Source organism: Bufo gargarizans, chromosome 4, assembly GCF_014858855.1.
Source record: "Bufo gargarizans isolate SCDJY-AF-19 chromosome 4, ASM1485885v1, whole genome shotgun sequence".
Taxonomy (NCBI): Eukaryota; Metazoa; Chordata; class Amphibia; order Anura; family Bufonidae; genus Bufo; species Bufo gargarizans.
The window spans coordinates 437,295,640-437,312,293 of NC_058083.1; the positions used below are offsets into that span (position 1 = coordinate 437,295,640).

The 16,654-nt window shown below is 42.5% G+C and overlaps 1 protein-coding gene across 1 annotated transcript in view; it reads left to right on the top strand.

The window, feature by feature from the left end:
- Nucleotides 1-16,654, top strand: part of KIZ (kizuna centrosomal protein) — a 156,612-nt gene that overhangs the window by 136,375 nt on the left and 3,583 nt on the right. The window contains exon 12 of the mRNA XM_044291665.1: nucleotides 8,715-8,785. Within this exon, the coding sequence (XP_044147600.1) occupies nucleotides 8,715-8,785 (71 nt within the window). The remainder of the gene's footprint in view (nucleotides 1-8,714; nucleotides 8,786-16,654) is intronic.

Here is a 16,654-nt window from a genome sequence, read left to right on the forward strand (position 1 = left end):
AGATTTGATATTTGTTTATTTTTAATGAATGTATTTTACTTTATTTATAGTTTATCTGCCTAGGAAAACCCTGATTAAATGAAGACGAGCCGCGGTTATAACCTTATTTAGGATTCTGATTTGTCAAAAGTTTCTTTAAAGTTTTTTCTGATTTGTCAAAAGTTTCTTTAAAGTTTTTTATTTTTTTTTTACCTTTTGACAAATAAAAAGTTTCAGGTTTTTAAAATCATTTTATATATTAGCACAACTTTACTTAAAGGGGTTGTCCGGGATTGGGGACATTGGTTTAATTGTTTAACAAGGAAATAAATATCTCCTACATGACTGTCCTACCTTTCCCATACTTTTCTGATGCCCCGTGTTCATTACACAAATTCTCAGCCGGAAGTGAGTCTTTTCTCACATTCAGTGGCGTACCGGGTCCCTTCTGCAGAGCGAAGTCGCTTCTTCCGCTTCGCAGGGAAGCCCGGTGACGTCACCATTAGCCGCAGGCATTATGCAGAGCGCTCGGAGGGGCGGAAACAGATCGCGCTAAGCTACGCCCCTCCGGTCCGGGGACGTTACCGGGCAGGGCGTGTTGTTCACAATGAAGGAGGCAAGGGAACTAAGCGGAATATGATTCAAGGGGGGCTGATGCATGGAGGACGTGGCGATGTGCGGCAGGAGGCGGAATAACAATGAGGGGGCGGAGTCACGGCGGAGATGAGAGTCGTCTGAAAGCACGTGATGCCGTGCTGCACTGGGACCCACAGTGCAGAGCGGCAGGCAGTTGGACAAAAATAAACAGATGTAAACAGTGTGTGGGGAACCGTCGGAGCAGTGTAGAAATGGTGAAAATACCTTAAAATACGGTATATAAGGGGACCTAGAATCACCTGTTAAAAGTAAGTACACTTAAAAAAATAAAAAAACTTTGATCACGGACAACCCCTTTAACTAGTTTAAAGTGAAGTAAACTGCAACTGGATCATTTTGGCTTTGGTCACATTAATTATTGTTTTTTATAAGAATTTTAAAGGGATTCTGTCACCAGATTTTACCCCTATAACCTAAAGATATCCTCATGTCCGGACTAAGAAGAAGAATCCTAAACTGGCCTTATTAAAAGTCACTGAGGCTCTATTTGTCCAAAAAACAGGTTTTTATAACCTGCCAATCACTTACTTAAGGTGCCCAAGGGGAGGTCCGTTAATACAGGGTGCCCGTCCGCACCCCTCGCCGTCCGGTGCCCAGCGCCGCCTTCCGTCTTCATCGCCGCCTTCTACAGCTCAGCGCTGCCCCTGCAATCCTCCCGTCCCTTTGCCAGATCCCGCGCCTGCGCACTAGGCTCGGCCAATCTGCAGGTCATATTAGGGTTGAGCGAAGTGCGCATCACACTGGCGCATGCGCACTTCGCTCAATGAAGCTGCTGCCAGGAGTCCGCACGGGCGCATCAGGCCGAGCCTAGTGCACAGGCGCGGGATCTGGCAAAGGGACGGGAGGATTGCAGGGGCGGCGCTGAGCTGTAGAAGGCGGCGATGAAGATGGAAGGCGGCGCTGGGCACCGGACGGCGAGGGGTGCGGACGGGCACCCTGTATTAACGGACCTCCCCTTGGGCACCTTAAGTAAGTGATTGGCAGGTTATAAAAACCAGTTTTTTGGACAAATAGAGCCTCAGTGACTTTTAATAAGGCCAGCTTAGGATTCTTCTTCTTAGTCCGGACATGAGGATATCTTTAGGTTATAGGGGTAAAATCTGGTGACAGAATCCCTTTAAGTATTTTTTACAGCAAGAATATTGCAGTCTGTAATATACCAGAAACCTGATGGATCCCTTTAAGTTAATGGGTCATGCCGGTGGTCCTTTGGAAAACGCGTATGTCAAAGCGACGATGCTGGCGTGGACAGAGTTTTAGAAACTCTTTTTACTTAGATATGATATTGATATGCAGACCTTTATGTACAGAGATTTGACTATATACATTTATATAAAGTGCGTGGTAGATTTTAAAATCTAAAATCTTCGACCATAAATCTAAATGTTTAACACTCTTATATAGTATTGTATTATTTATAGGGCTGAGGATTATAAAGCCACTTTCTGGCATCAATGCTGGGTTTCGGCGGGACAAAAACCACTGCATGTAGCAGTTTTTCTCCAGCCAATACTCGGCATTTATACTGGAACAGGCTGCTGGATCTCCTAACGCTAATGGGAAGCTAGCAAAATAATTTTACATTTAAGTTATTGAACATAAGGCGATTTATTGTGGGCATATAGCAATAATATTGGAACAAATAAATTGTTTAGACTTCTAGATCAGGCCTTATACGCAGCCTTCTGTTAATCCTTGTCCTGTTTGCAGTTTGTTAAAAATACCATTAGATGGCAGTAATATACATATTTTTTCAGTTTGGATTTCTCAACTAGCAGATATGTTTCATTAGTATTAATATACACAGATAAGCCATATCATTAAAACCACCTGCCTAATATTGTCTAGTCCCCCACCAGTCCAGTCCAGGCACCAGCATCAGATCCTTTTAAATCCTGTAAGTTGCAGTGTGGGGCTTTAATGGATCTGCCTTGGTTTTTCAGCACATCTGACAGATGTTTGATCAGATTGAAATCTGGGGAATTTAGAGGCCGAGACAAAACCTTGAATTCTTCATCTTCTTCCTCAAATCATTTTTGAAGAATTTTTGCTCTGTGGGAGGTTGTATTGTCCTGCTGAAAGAGCCCACTGACTTCAGGGAATACTACAGCCATGAAGGGGTGTATAATTGGCCTGTACAATGTTGGTGTCACGTGTCAAGTTAGTCCACGTGAAGGCCAGGACCCAAGGTTTCCCAGAGCATCACATTGCTGTACACGTGATATATAAGAAAACGTGATTCCTCACACAAGGCCAGCTTCCTCTATTACTTCACGATCCAGTTCTGCTCATTGTAAGTGGAACTGGACAGGACTCAGCATGGGTACTCTGACAGTTCTGTAGAACCTACACAGAGAATTGCCAGACCGCTTATACTATTCAAATTCTTTATTACAAAAAATTACAATTATTTGCATGATTAGACATAAAAACAATAAAGTGCAGGAGATAAAAACGACATCACTGGAGGAGATCTACAGCGGATCTAAGTCCATATGTATTCGACATGATTTTCACTTTTTAAAGTGCATGTGCAGCAGAATGACAAATAAATGTATAGTAAATATTTAGTAAGTCTTTGGACATTTACCCATGCTGTTTCTCCTCCAGGATGGCGCCAACCCCAACGCGCGTTTCGGCGTACCTTCGTCTGGGGGTCACAGTTCTGTGATGCTCTTCGCGTTATGACACCTTTCTGTCATAGCCATCAGTAACTTTTTTTTTGTAGTTTAGTAGACTGACAGAGATAGCCAAGTACAGCATTCAGCTGTTTCTGCCAGCCGTTCCTAACAGGGTTTTCCGTGATTTTAATATTGATGACCTGTCCTCAGGATAGGTCCATCAATATCAGATCGGCAGGGATACGACACCCGGCACACGTGTCGATCAGCTGGTTGAAGAGAAGACCGCACTTCATGCAAGCACCGCCTTCCTTTAATTATTTACCTGCTCGCCGTTGACATTACAGCGGTGAGCACGTGTAATTACAAGCCATCCCATTCACTGCGAAAAAATAAAGCACTACACCCCAGGTCAACCCCCTCCGGTCAGACAACCAGAACCTCCTCCATATCCCCAAGACCCGCTACAAATCAAAAGGCCAAGGACCCCGGCTATGGAACATTCTACCTGCGGAGATCCGCTCAGAAGAAAACCATCTAGCCTTCAGGAAGAAGCTCAAGACCCACCTCTTCTGAAACCACAGGCGGTCAAGGGCTTCAAACGCGCCTTGAGGCGATTTAGTTCGCAATTGTAGCGCTATATAAGTTATTCATTCATTCATTCACTTCTATGGGACTGCCCATTCCTATACACTTTCCTATAGGAATGAGCCGTCTCGCAGAAGTGAATGGAACGTCTTGTAATTACAGGTGCTCACCGCTGCAATGTCGACGGCTGATAGGTCATTAATATTAAAATCACGGAATACTCTTTTAATGGATCGACAGCTCAGCCCCAAAGTGCACCTGGCCATAGGTAGCCAGGTAGCTGGGGCACCGCATTGCATTGAAAAGTTTGAAGGGAACACTGTGATTAATATCTTCATAGTTAATGGGATATTTTGACAAGAGACACATATGGCATGTCCATGCATAGAATATGGGGATAGGGGTACCTTAGGCTACAATGGAAAACATAGGTATAGCCAGGTTCCCCTTTATCCCCTTTTCTTTACAGACCGCTAACCAGGGGGACCTGCTTACCCCCGTAAAGTCTGAAAGGTAATGAAGTCTATAGTATTTCATTCTGATATAATAGTGAAGTATATCTGTCTCTGTGAGGCACCGCCAGCACGTTGATTGATAAGCCAATTCCTTCCCAACTCCTGGATGAAATCTATGAATTCATATCAATGAATGAATAAAAAGCTGACGAATATGCTGGTCCCAACAGACATGTCTCCGGTTATGTACGTACGAAAAAGGAAAACCTGTAAGTATTGTTATATGGAAATGATAGTGAGGGCCGACTTGATGACAGGTTCCTTCTAAATAGTGAGTATACAATATTTTGTTATTTTTAGCCTTATCTAGCTTATAGTCTGTAAAAACTCTCTAAGCCTTCAGTAAAAGGAAGGCCATTGATCCCTGACCCTTGCAGGGATCTGAATGTTTGGGAATAGTGATGAGCGAAGCGAGTTTTGGATGCTACATACGAAGTCCCTTCGTTCAAAACTACGGATTAATACTGTATGGAGATACGTCCCCGTACTGTATTAAACTGTATGGGCTCCGATGAGCTGAAGTTTGTTATTCTGTTCTGAAGTACCAGTCGAAACCAAAGTCAATGTCCAAGTTTTAGAGTGGTTTTCCACTTTAAAAATCAACTACCGAAGTTATTTAACAAAGTAACGCACGACTTCGCGAATAACTAACTTCAGCTCATCGGAGCCCATACATTCTAATACTGTACGGAGACGGATCTCCATACGGTATTAATCCGAAGTTTTGAACAAAGCGACTTCGGATGTAGCATCCAAAGCTCGCTTCACTCAACACTATTCTGGAAGCTTTGCGGAGGGCCCTTCTCCATTTGGAGAGGGTTTGCAATAGGCCGCATCCTTGTGCACCTTTTTGTGAGGAATGCTGCACTTTTTAAATAGCTCTTGGGCAGACATAGCAAAAAAGAAACCTATATAAAGCCCAAAACTAATATCCTGGACCCACACCTGAACAAATCAGAGAAAACCAATGGAAGATGAATGGGTCACTCAATAAGCAAAAACACATAGGAATACAAAGTCATCACAAAATTACATAATTTTTATTGAAAATTTCACAAAGACATGATTAGCACAAACCACAGGGCATTTAAAAACATTAAAAACCAAAAGGACCGATGGTGGGTGGTCAGTGTAGAATAATAAAGTGCAATATTAATGGTCAGCATCTGATAGTAAAAATTGGTGTAACCAAACGATTTAAGCTCAATAATAAATAATATCAAAATTCATGTCCCAATACATCAAAACCACATTGCCATATCAGTGATGTCACATAACGCACACCACATGGAATACATAACGCATAAGGGCAACAAAATATCATGAGCACATAACGGATACTGACCAACCGAACCAAGACACTGAGTTGTGTTTGTATTAAAGTATTTGCATGCATACACATATACAATGATAGCAAGGATAGCCTGTAGTAGCTGTTAGTTAGATGTTGATGGATGTTGCAGTTAGATTGTAAGCTCTTATGGTTAGCGATCTATCTCCTTTCTCTCATTGTTATTGTTGATAACGTCATTGTTCTTGTTACTTCCTCATTTGTAAAGAGCAGCGGAATGTGCTGGCACGTTATGAATAAAGATGATTTTTATTATTAAAGGGGTTTTCCAAGACTTTTATACTGATGACCCATCCCCAGGCTAGGTCATCAGTATTTCATCGGTGGGGGTCGGACACCTGGGACCCCTGCAGATCAGCTGTTTGAGAAGGCATCGGCTCTCGCAGTAGCTCTGCTTGGTATCGCAGCGCAGCCCCATTCACTTCAATGCGGCTCAGCTGCACCTAGGCCACGTGACCGATGAATGTGTTGTCACTGGCCTAGTATAAGTAGAGGGAAGGCTGCCGCGCTACTGTAAGCACCAGTACCTTCTCAATCAGCTGATCAGTGGGGGTCCCAGGTGTTGGACCCCCACAAATCAGATACTGATGGACTATCCTGAGGATAGATCATCAGTATAAAATTCTCGGAAAGTCTGAGAAAGTCGGAATGCAAACTTTTCGGTACTTTAAACACTTTCACGGCTGTCAACACTTCTTTTAGGGCAGAAAACAAATTTATAGGACACAACTGTACCCATTTACTGGTCCCTGTTGTGCCATTGAGAAGTTTCAAAGTAGTTTATATATGTTTCCTGCTTATTAGCCTTCTTGGCAATCACTGCTTCTAATGAGGTTTCCTGATGTATATTTATTTAGCATAACTGATCTGCATAATTATTACATCCCTATTTGTCTGCCCAATGATCGGCAGGATGATCACCGATCGATGATAAAACCGTCAATCTGTGCTTGTTTGCATTGGCCTGCAATCATTCCTCCCCTATTCAGTTCTATTGGTTATCAGCAGAATATTAGACTGAGAGATGTGCCGCCTGATTATACGGGCCTGAAAATCACTCAATCTAATAGGGGATTTAGTCCATTTTACAATGAAAAAATTTCGGACAAAAACTGGCAACTACATAACCCGATCCTCATATTCCAGATCACTGTTTGATTGTGATTAGAAGACCAGACTCCGTCTGCTCCAGCTATTAACCCAGAGCACTTGCTACTATATTCTGCAAATGCAGCCCCCTCTAGAATTGCTAGACCTGTATGCCTCGTGAATAGGTTACAGGGTGCTCTTGGAAAGCAATACCGCACACATATTTGTCACAAAAGATCAAAATAATTCCAATGTGACCTTGAAAGAAGCCATTTAGTACACAGAAAAGCAGACATTTACAGCCAATCTTTTTTTTCCCACTCCATATGCATGAAAAGAGATCAAAGGTTGTAAACGGCCTGGGCCCTTTTTCTTGAGCTTACAATGCGCAGGAACGTTACAGAGTAATGATATCCATAGAAGCGTATACATGTATGCCTGAGCTTTGGGATTCCGAATGCTATAATGCAAATAAAACTGAGATTCAAACTGGGAACATGATTACAAGCAGCAATTGAGAAGGACAGAATCCTTGAACTGAGAGACCTTGGTTTATCACTCCGGCAGATCACTACGCGCGTAGGACAATATCTCAGCAATGCTCAGTGTTGCGTGTGTCGCTGGTTTGGAGAACAGCAATGAAATGAAATGACAGAAAGAGGTGCACAGAGGCGAACCTCTGCACAGATGGATTGCCTGAGTATAAGAATGGCGCGTAGTGATTCTTTCAGTACTAAAGTGAAATTGGATATTACACCCCGAGCCTAGGGCGGCAAACAATGTCTACACAAACTATCAGAAGGCTTTTGAGTACATTGGGCTGTGAGAAAGACATCCAGCTACAGGTGTTCCGTAAACCTGATGCCACTGCTCCCAAAGGCTATCATGGTGCACAGCAAGGTGACGATAGAGGCTGGAATGGAGGTCTATGCTCTTCAGTGAGGAGTCTGCATTTGTTTCAGACACAATGATAGCTGGAGAATAATCTAGAGACCACATGGGCAACGCCATGAAGAAGCCTTCACAAGGGAACATCCCAGGATTATGGTGTAGGGGGACATATGTACAGTAGCTGGATCCCTCTAGTGTTCATTTTAGGTATACTCATAGCTCAGCGTTACATTGATTTAGTCATGGAACCAGTGGTACGGCCATTTCTCTAAAGTGTCCCAGGCAGGCTGCTTGTTGCTCTTTCTACTATGAGCAGCCCCTGTGGCCTAAACGCGCTACCATGTCCTGCAGCGTCTCCGGACCTGTCTCCCATAGAGGACATCTGGGACGTCATTGCTTGGGAATTGCAAATGGAGTGGTCGGCAGAGAATCTTGATAACTTGCATTTCTAAATGTATTCAGCGTGGCAGGACATTCCTCACAACCATTATTAACCTCATTAATACCATGCCAAGGCATGTAAGTCCGTGTCTTTTTGAGTGCGGCGCTCATACTCAATACTGTAGAAATCGAAATGTTTAGAATATTTGTTTCCATTTTTTTTTTATCCTTTGCATATCGTTAACATGTCTATCAATGCTGTGACTTCTATAATTCCAAGACATTTCCTACATGGTATTGCAATTTCAGTGTTAAGGGGTGTATATCTCCAAAGAGTCAAAGAACGTATATATTTTATTATTTCCAGAAAAATGGCAAACACCATGATGGAACTGAAGTTCATTGTGAGCTACATAGATCTGCCTCCAGAGCACCCTCTAGTGGTGACTGTTGGTAACCCTAATTTTGATGACGCGAAGCTGCTGTGTTTAGTGAAATGAAGGAGCTCTGACAAATTAATTTAGCACAAAATTTTGGATCATTTTACACTGAAAGAATATACACTTTAGCTAGTGAAATAGCAGAATTTCAATGTGAATTAACAATATTCTCACCTGTTCTTTTTGTAATCTCTCTTTACAGAAAAGAAAATGCACCTACAGCAGCAGCAAATATGACACTTGGCAAAAAACCAAATAATATCAAGTCTAAAGGTGAGTATTTTACCTGATTGTATGTATCCACACTTAATTCCACTCCGACTCCCCATCTGTTTTCCTTCTGCACACATTTTGTCATGGGCAGCCAGTTTGAATATCTATGTCTTTGACTTGCAGTAGGAGTGCAAACTACAAATAAAAGGCCATGCCCTTGCTGCATTAAAGGCAGGGCCGTCTTTAATATTGATTGGACCCTAGGCAAGAATTTACTTGGGCCCTCTGGATCCCGCCTTCCCACACCCTAGCATGCAATCAAGCCCTCCACCACAACACACACAAAAAAAAATCCACACACCTGGTAGAGTACAGTGAATGACTGTAAATACTTACAGTTCTGAAGACTCCAGCGGCTCAGGATCAGTGCTCAGGGCTGGAAGTGGGCACCGCTCTGCAGTTCAGGAAGGAGACCGGGGCTCGGCTCACCCTAGCGTTACAGTGCACCCCAGCACCCCACAGTATGCAGTATAGCACCCTTTAGTATACATGCCCACAGTATGCAGTATAGCACCCTATAGTATACACCACTCCACAGTATGCAGTATAGCACCCTATAGTATACAGCAACCCACAGTATGCAGTATAGCACCCTATAGTGTACAGCACCCCACACTATACAGTAGTGCAGTATAGCACACCACAGTATACAGCACACCACAGTATACAGTAGAGCAGTATAGCACCCCACAGTATACAGCCCCCACAGTATAGAGCCACCCACATTATACAGCACCCCATAGTATACAGTAGAGCAGTATAGCACCCCACAGTATACAGCACTCCATGGTATACAGTAGAACAGTATAGCACACCACAATATACAGCCCCCCACAGTACACAGCACCTCACAATATACAGCACCCCACAGTATACAGCACCCCACAGTATACAGTAGCTTACAGTATATTAGTATAACAGCCCCTGTGACCTTTTCCTGATGTAATCTTCACAAAAAAAAGCTCCACAGTTAAGGCAAACTTCTCCTGCAGCAACACTCCTGGTAGAAAGGACATTTGATTACCTCATAGCCATGTGACCAATAATATTGCTAGGTTACTGGTCCCATGGTGATGATGTCATCTAAGGTCCTTTCTCCTAAGAGAATCAAAGCTCTCACAGTTCGCTGCCTGGAGTGCCAGCAGGCAGGCATGGCAGCACCCTCCTGTGTAGCTGACAGCCTGACACCCGGGGCAGTGACCAGCAGGGCTCAAGAGGGAGCTGCCTTGGGCCCCCCAGGAGCAACTGGGCCCGGGGCAGTTGCCCCTTTTGCCCCTTGTTAAAGACGGCCCTGATTAAAGGGGTTATCCAATGTCTCAAACAGCCCCCCATGTACCGGGCCCCTCACAGGTAATATACTTACCCTGCTCCCCTCTCCCTGTGCCGCTCCTTGTCTCCACACCACCGCTGATGCTTCTCCCTGTACACGGATAAGAACATCCGGGGGGGGGGGGCAGCCAATGGCAAGCGGGGACGAGCCTCCCTAGCATCGCAGGTGACGCTAGGGAGGCTGGTCCCTGGCACCCCTGAGGAAGCCAGCAGAGCCTGGCGATACGCGCTGGGCTTGTTTTCTGACCACCACGCATACCTCCACCATGTCATCTTTAATGATAAGTATTTAGCTTTCCACTAATTTCATTGTTGATGGATTACATGCATTTAACTTTTCTGCTCATTTGTATGTGTGGGGGTTTGCTTATGGTGTTGTGGTGAGTCAGGCAGGGCATGTTACATGATTTGTTCACATGGCCCAGATTCATTGTATACAATGTTTTTAACTCAATTTTTGTCGTGTCTGTTGTCCTAAATAAATTTGATACTTTTATAGATGTACGGCTATTATCTCGGTATTCTTTTTTTCTCTTGAATTACATAGGGAGGCTGGTCCCTGTCCTCGCCTGCCATTGGCTGCTCCCCCCCGACACCGGATGTTTTCATCCGTGTACAGGGAGAAGCAGCAGCGGTGGTGTGGAGACAAGGAGCGGCACAGGGAGAGGGGTAAGTATATTAACTGTAAGGGGCTGGCACATAGGGGGCCTATTTGTGAAATTGGATAACCCCTTAAAGGGAAATGTGTCATCAAAAATGTGATCTGCCGTTTAAAACCAAATAGTAACACTTCACCCTTTTTGTAATCTGTAGATTTTTTTATTTTATTCTCTGAAGATGATTATGGGGGCGGCCATCTTGCTTGATCTGTTCTTAACAGCATTTAGAAAGCATTAAAAATAGCTTTACTGCAGCCCCATGGGCCATAGACACAATGGATTCTGTGCCCTGTGCAGAGGTCATTGTACAAGGAAAGAACAGATAAGCTCTGACAATCACCTATTGTGAATGGTGGATCCTGTCTTATCTATTCACAGAGGAGATATCACTACAGGCAGGTTTAGAATGAGTTAACTGCAGTAAAGTAATCTGTACAAACCAAGAAGGGCGGCCAGTGTGCAGGATTTTTGGTTTTAGTTTAAATATAAAAAGTGACATGGAAAATTAAAAATACATTTTTTTTCAGCAAAAATTATTACAAAATATGCTAAACATAAAAAAGTGATTTCAACTCCAGGTCATCTTCTGATGACACATTCCCTTTAAAAGAGGTTGTACATATTACAGTGAATCGACAAAATCTGATTTCTGGATCCAGTTCTGTTTCAAATTGCTATATTTTCCTGAAGTTATTTTCCTTCTTTTCTAAATGTAGACTAGTGCGCCTCATACCCCATTATTGCGGACTAATGAATAAGCAACCTATAAGTACAGTGACTGAGTCACACCACACAAAAACAAAAGTTTTAGATTTTAGAAAAACTGACTTTTCTAAAATTAGATTAGTGGTACACGAGTCCCTATCAGACTGGAACAGTTTCATTGGAGTCCAGGAGAAATGGGACTACTTAAAAGTGGCACTATTGAAGGCAACAGAAAATTGCATTAGGCTTGTCAGTAAAAGCAAAAAAAAGAAGAGACCACTGTGGTACTCAGCAGAAGTGGCCAAAATTATTAAAAACAAAAAGATAGCATTTAGGAATTATAAAAAAAAACTAAATGAGGATGACAGACAAATTTATAAGATTAGGCAGAGAGAGGCCAAACAAGTTATAAGAGCTTCTAAAGCACAGGCAGAAGAGAAATTAGCTCAGTCAGGGAAAAAAGGCGATAAGGCATTCTTCAGATACATAAATGAAAAAAGGAAACTAAAACAAGGAATTACCAAATTAAAAACTAAAGTAAGGTATATGGAAGAAGATAAAGAACTAGCTGACTGCCTCAATGAATACTTCTGTTCAGTGTTTACAAAGGAAAATGAAGGAGAAGGACCTAATGAATCTTTTGACGCATGTGTCTTTACAGAGGAAGAGGTTCTAAGTCAACTGTCTAAAATTAATACAAATAAGTCACAGGGGCCTGATGGGATACACCCAAAGCTATTAAAAGAGCTCAGCGGTGAACTAGCAAAACCATTAACAGATTTATTTAACCAATCACTGGTAACAGGAGTCGTCCCAGAAGATTGGAAATTAGCAAATGTTGTGCCCATTCACAAGAAAGGTAGTAGGGAGGAATCGGGCAACTATAGGCCAGTAAGCCTGACATCAATAGTGGGGAAATTAATGGAAACCATACTTAAGGAGAGGATTGTGGACCATCTAAAATCCCATGGATTGAAAGATGAAAAACAGCATGGGTTTACTTCAGGGAGATCATGTCAAACTAATCTTATTGATTTTTTTGATTGGGTGACTAAAATAATAGATGGAGGAGGTGCAGTAGACATCGCTTATCTAGACTTTAGTAAGGCTTTTGATACTGTCCCACATAGAAGGCTTATCAATAAAGTGCAGTCATAGGGCTTGGACTCCCATATTGTTGAATGGATTAGGCAGTGGCTGAGGGACAGACAACAGAGGGTTGTAGTCAATGGAGTATATTCAGACCAAGGTCTTGTTACCAGTGGGGTACCTCAGGGATCTGTTCTGGGACCCATATTGTTTAATATCTTTATCAGCGAAATTGCAGAAGGCCTCAATGGTAAGGTGTGTCTTTTTGCTGATGATACAAAGATTTGTAACAGGGTTGATGTTCCTGGAGGGATACACCAAATGGAAAAGGACTTAGGAAAACTAGAGGAATGGTCAAAAATCTGGCAACTAAAATGTAATGTTGATAAGTGCAAGATAATGCACCTGGGACGTAAAAACCCAAGAGCAGAATATAAAATCAGTGATACAGTCCTAACCTCAGTATCTGAGGAAAGGGATTTGGGGGTCATTATTTCAGAAGACTTAAAGGTAGGCAGACCATGTCACAGAGCAGCAGGAAATGCTAGCAGAATGCTTGGGTGTATAGGGAGAGGCATTACCAATAGAAAGAGGGAGGCGCGCATGCCGCTCTACAGAGCACTAGTGAGACCTCATTTGGAGTATTGTGCTCAGTACTGGAGACCATATCTCCAGAAGGATATTGATACTTTGGAGAGAGTTCAGAGAAGAGCTACTAAACTGGTACATGGATTGCAGGATAAAACTTACCAGGAAAGATTAAAGGACCTTAACATGTATAGCTTGGAAGAAAGACGAGACAGAGGGGATATGATAGAAACTTTTAAATACATAAAGGGAATCAACAAGGTAAAAGAGGAAATAATATTTAAAAGAAGAAAAACTGCTACAAGAGGACATAGTTTTAAATTAAAGGGGCAAAGGTTTAAAAGTAATATCAGGAAGTATTACTTTACTGAGAGAGTAGTGGATGCATGGAATAGCCTTCCTGCAAAAGTGGCAGCTGCAAATACAGTGAAGGAGTTTAGGCATGCATGGGATAGGCATAAGGCCATCCTTCATATAAGATAGGGCCAGGGGCTATCCATAGTATTCAGTATATTGGGCAGACTAGATGGGCCAAATGGTTCTTATCTGCCGACACATTCTATGTTTCTATGTTTCTGATTTGCCACCTCTCCATCAAGACCTCTAAGGCTACCTGTACACCTGTACATGATTTTTCCATGTAGATTCTTGTGCAGAAAAAAACGCATCGTAATACAGTACCAGCAGTGTATGAGAACACAGATTTCATGTAAACTTTGCTTTATTTTTTCTTCCGTCCACAAATTGTCCTGCTGTGCAGATTTTGAAATCTGCAGCATGTCAATTGTTTGTACGATATTAGCCGCAACAAAATATAAGTAACATATGCAATTATTGGTGCAGAACGACATGTAAATCTGAATCTGTCAGTGGGTACCCTAAACCCTACTGTTTTCCTGACAGATATCTAAGGTATATGTTCGGGGGGGGGGGGAAGGGATTGAGTCCCATCTGGCCTTTTATAGCTTATTATTAGGAAACGCCATAAATATCTGATACCGACTCCGCCATGCATGTGTCACATCCTCTCCATTCATTGCCCTGGGGCTTTAGAAAATAGCTGGGCAAGCTACTTTTGGTAATCCCATGGCAGTGAATCCCATTCAATAACTCTTTATTCATTGTGGGAATTCATTCTTGAGATAGTAGCTGGTCCCTGAGGTGGGACCTGCACCTATTGGACACTTATTTTATTTATTTATTTTATGCACTTATATAGCGCTACTATATTCCGCAGCACTTTACAGACATTAGCATCCAACTGTCCCCAATGGGGCTCACAATCTAAGGTCCCAATCAGTATGTCTTTGGAGTGTCGGAGGAAACGGGAGAACCCGGAGGAAACCTACGCAAACACGGGGAGAACATACAAACTCCATGCAGATGTTGTTCTTGGTCGGATTCGAACCTAGGACCCCAGTGCTGCAAGGCACCAGTGCTAACCACTGACCCACCGTGCTGCACGCTCTTATCAATATGCCATAAAATGGGAATGCCCCTTTAACTTCTCCTATTCCCATTATAATATTGAATTATCCTATAGAGCTCAGTATATACTGCAGATGTTGTACTTTGTAAGCCCTCTACAACATATACGGTATTTAAAAGAACAGGATTTATTACTTATCCCTGTGGAACCCTATTAGTGATCGCTAGACAATCGGAATATGTTTTATTAGTAGGGTTATATCAGTAATATTAGTTAAAGGGGTTGTTTCTTTCCAGAAGGAGAGCCACTCTTAGATTCATGTACTGTGTCTGGTATTACATTAAAGCCCCTGAAGATCATTACCACCTAAAATAAATCTCTGAACTGCTGTCCACAGAGGAGAGTGACTGTTCAGGCAAGATGCTACCTGCATAATGATGTAAAGAAAAGAAAATCAAAAATAAATTATTTTGAAAAAATCTAACCAATAACCACATGATACCAAACATTTCCAACTTATGACTGCACCATTCCTACGCTAGCATAATAGCCATTGCTCAATTAGTACTGCCATACAGTGCTCAAATGATGCCGCTATACAATGACTAAATAGTCTTGCTATAAAGTGGCTACATAGTCCTTCATTATAGAGCTCAATTACCGTAATAGCACAATATACCTGCCTACCTAATACAGTGCATGTCGTAATATGTCCTCTCACTAGACATATAGGGGGTCATTTTTTTAAACAGAAATACGCCTATATTAGGCATATTTCTGGAGCTGATTGCGGCACAAAGGTCCTGTGCGCCGAAATCTGCAACTTTTCCCCACTCATGCCAAGTCAAAAAAAAAGTGGGTCCTGATTGGGCAGAGATGGGGACTGGCCAGCAGGCCCGTCTCATTTACCATTTTCTATTCCTGTTTTAGGTGTAGAAAATGGTCTAAATGTAAGACAGCAAGGAAGCGGTCTTACATTTAGAAGCAGAGGTGGATCCACTGAAGCCTCTACATAACTTCGGCAGAGCCACCGCCAGTGCAGGACTTTATTAAGACTGGCGTCTAAAGTCGTACATGCCTGCACACTGACTGTAATTGTAAAAAAAATTAAAAAAAGATGGACTGGATCCATAATCCAACCTTATTTCAAATTCTATGTCATGAAATTCTGTTAAAGGGGTTTTCCCATTAAGACCACTTATCTCCTATCCAAAGGATTGTCTGATTGTTGGTGGTACGACTGATGGGGCGCTCGCACTGCACTGCTCCGTTGTTATCATGTTTAAATGTTGTCATGAGAATTTATGCCTCTTTTAGTGCATTTAGTGCATTGGTCACTAAAGTCAAGGTCATTGTCCAATATCCCTAAATTTCTTCCATGGCGGTTTTAAACAGTGTTTTACCATTTAATGTATAATTGCTTTTTCAGCCCACGTGCATGACCTTACATTTATCCACATTGAACCTCATTTCATCAGCGTCCCCAAATCTCTCTGATGTCCTCTTCTAGGTGTATTACTTAGCAGAGCTCAGTATCATCTGCAGAGATTGAAATTCTACTACATACTAACCTCTATAAAGGCTTTCATTAAGGCCTCAGGCACACAACCGTTGTTGTGTTCCGTTCCGCAAAATGGGGTTCTGTTGTTCCGTGATCCATTTCCGTTTTTGTTTCCGTGTGTCTTCCTTTATTTTTGGAGGATCGCCAGACATGAAGGAAAGTAAAAAAAAGTCTAAGTCAAGTTTGCCATGCAAATGATAGGAAAAAAACGGACGCGGACGTGGATGACAATCTTGTGTGCCTCCGCATTTTTTCACAGTCCCATTGACTTGAACCGTTTTCCGTGAAAAAAATAGGACAGGTTATATTTTTTTGACGGACTGGAACCACGGATCACGGACGCGGATGACAAACGGTGGTTTAGCCGAGTTTTCAACGGACCCATTGAAAGTCAATGGGTCCGGAGAAAATCAGGAAAAACGGAACAACGGACACGGAATGAAACATTGGTCGTGTGCGTGAGGCCTAAGGCCTCATGCACATGACCGTATTTTTTTTCAGTGTCCGTT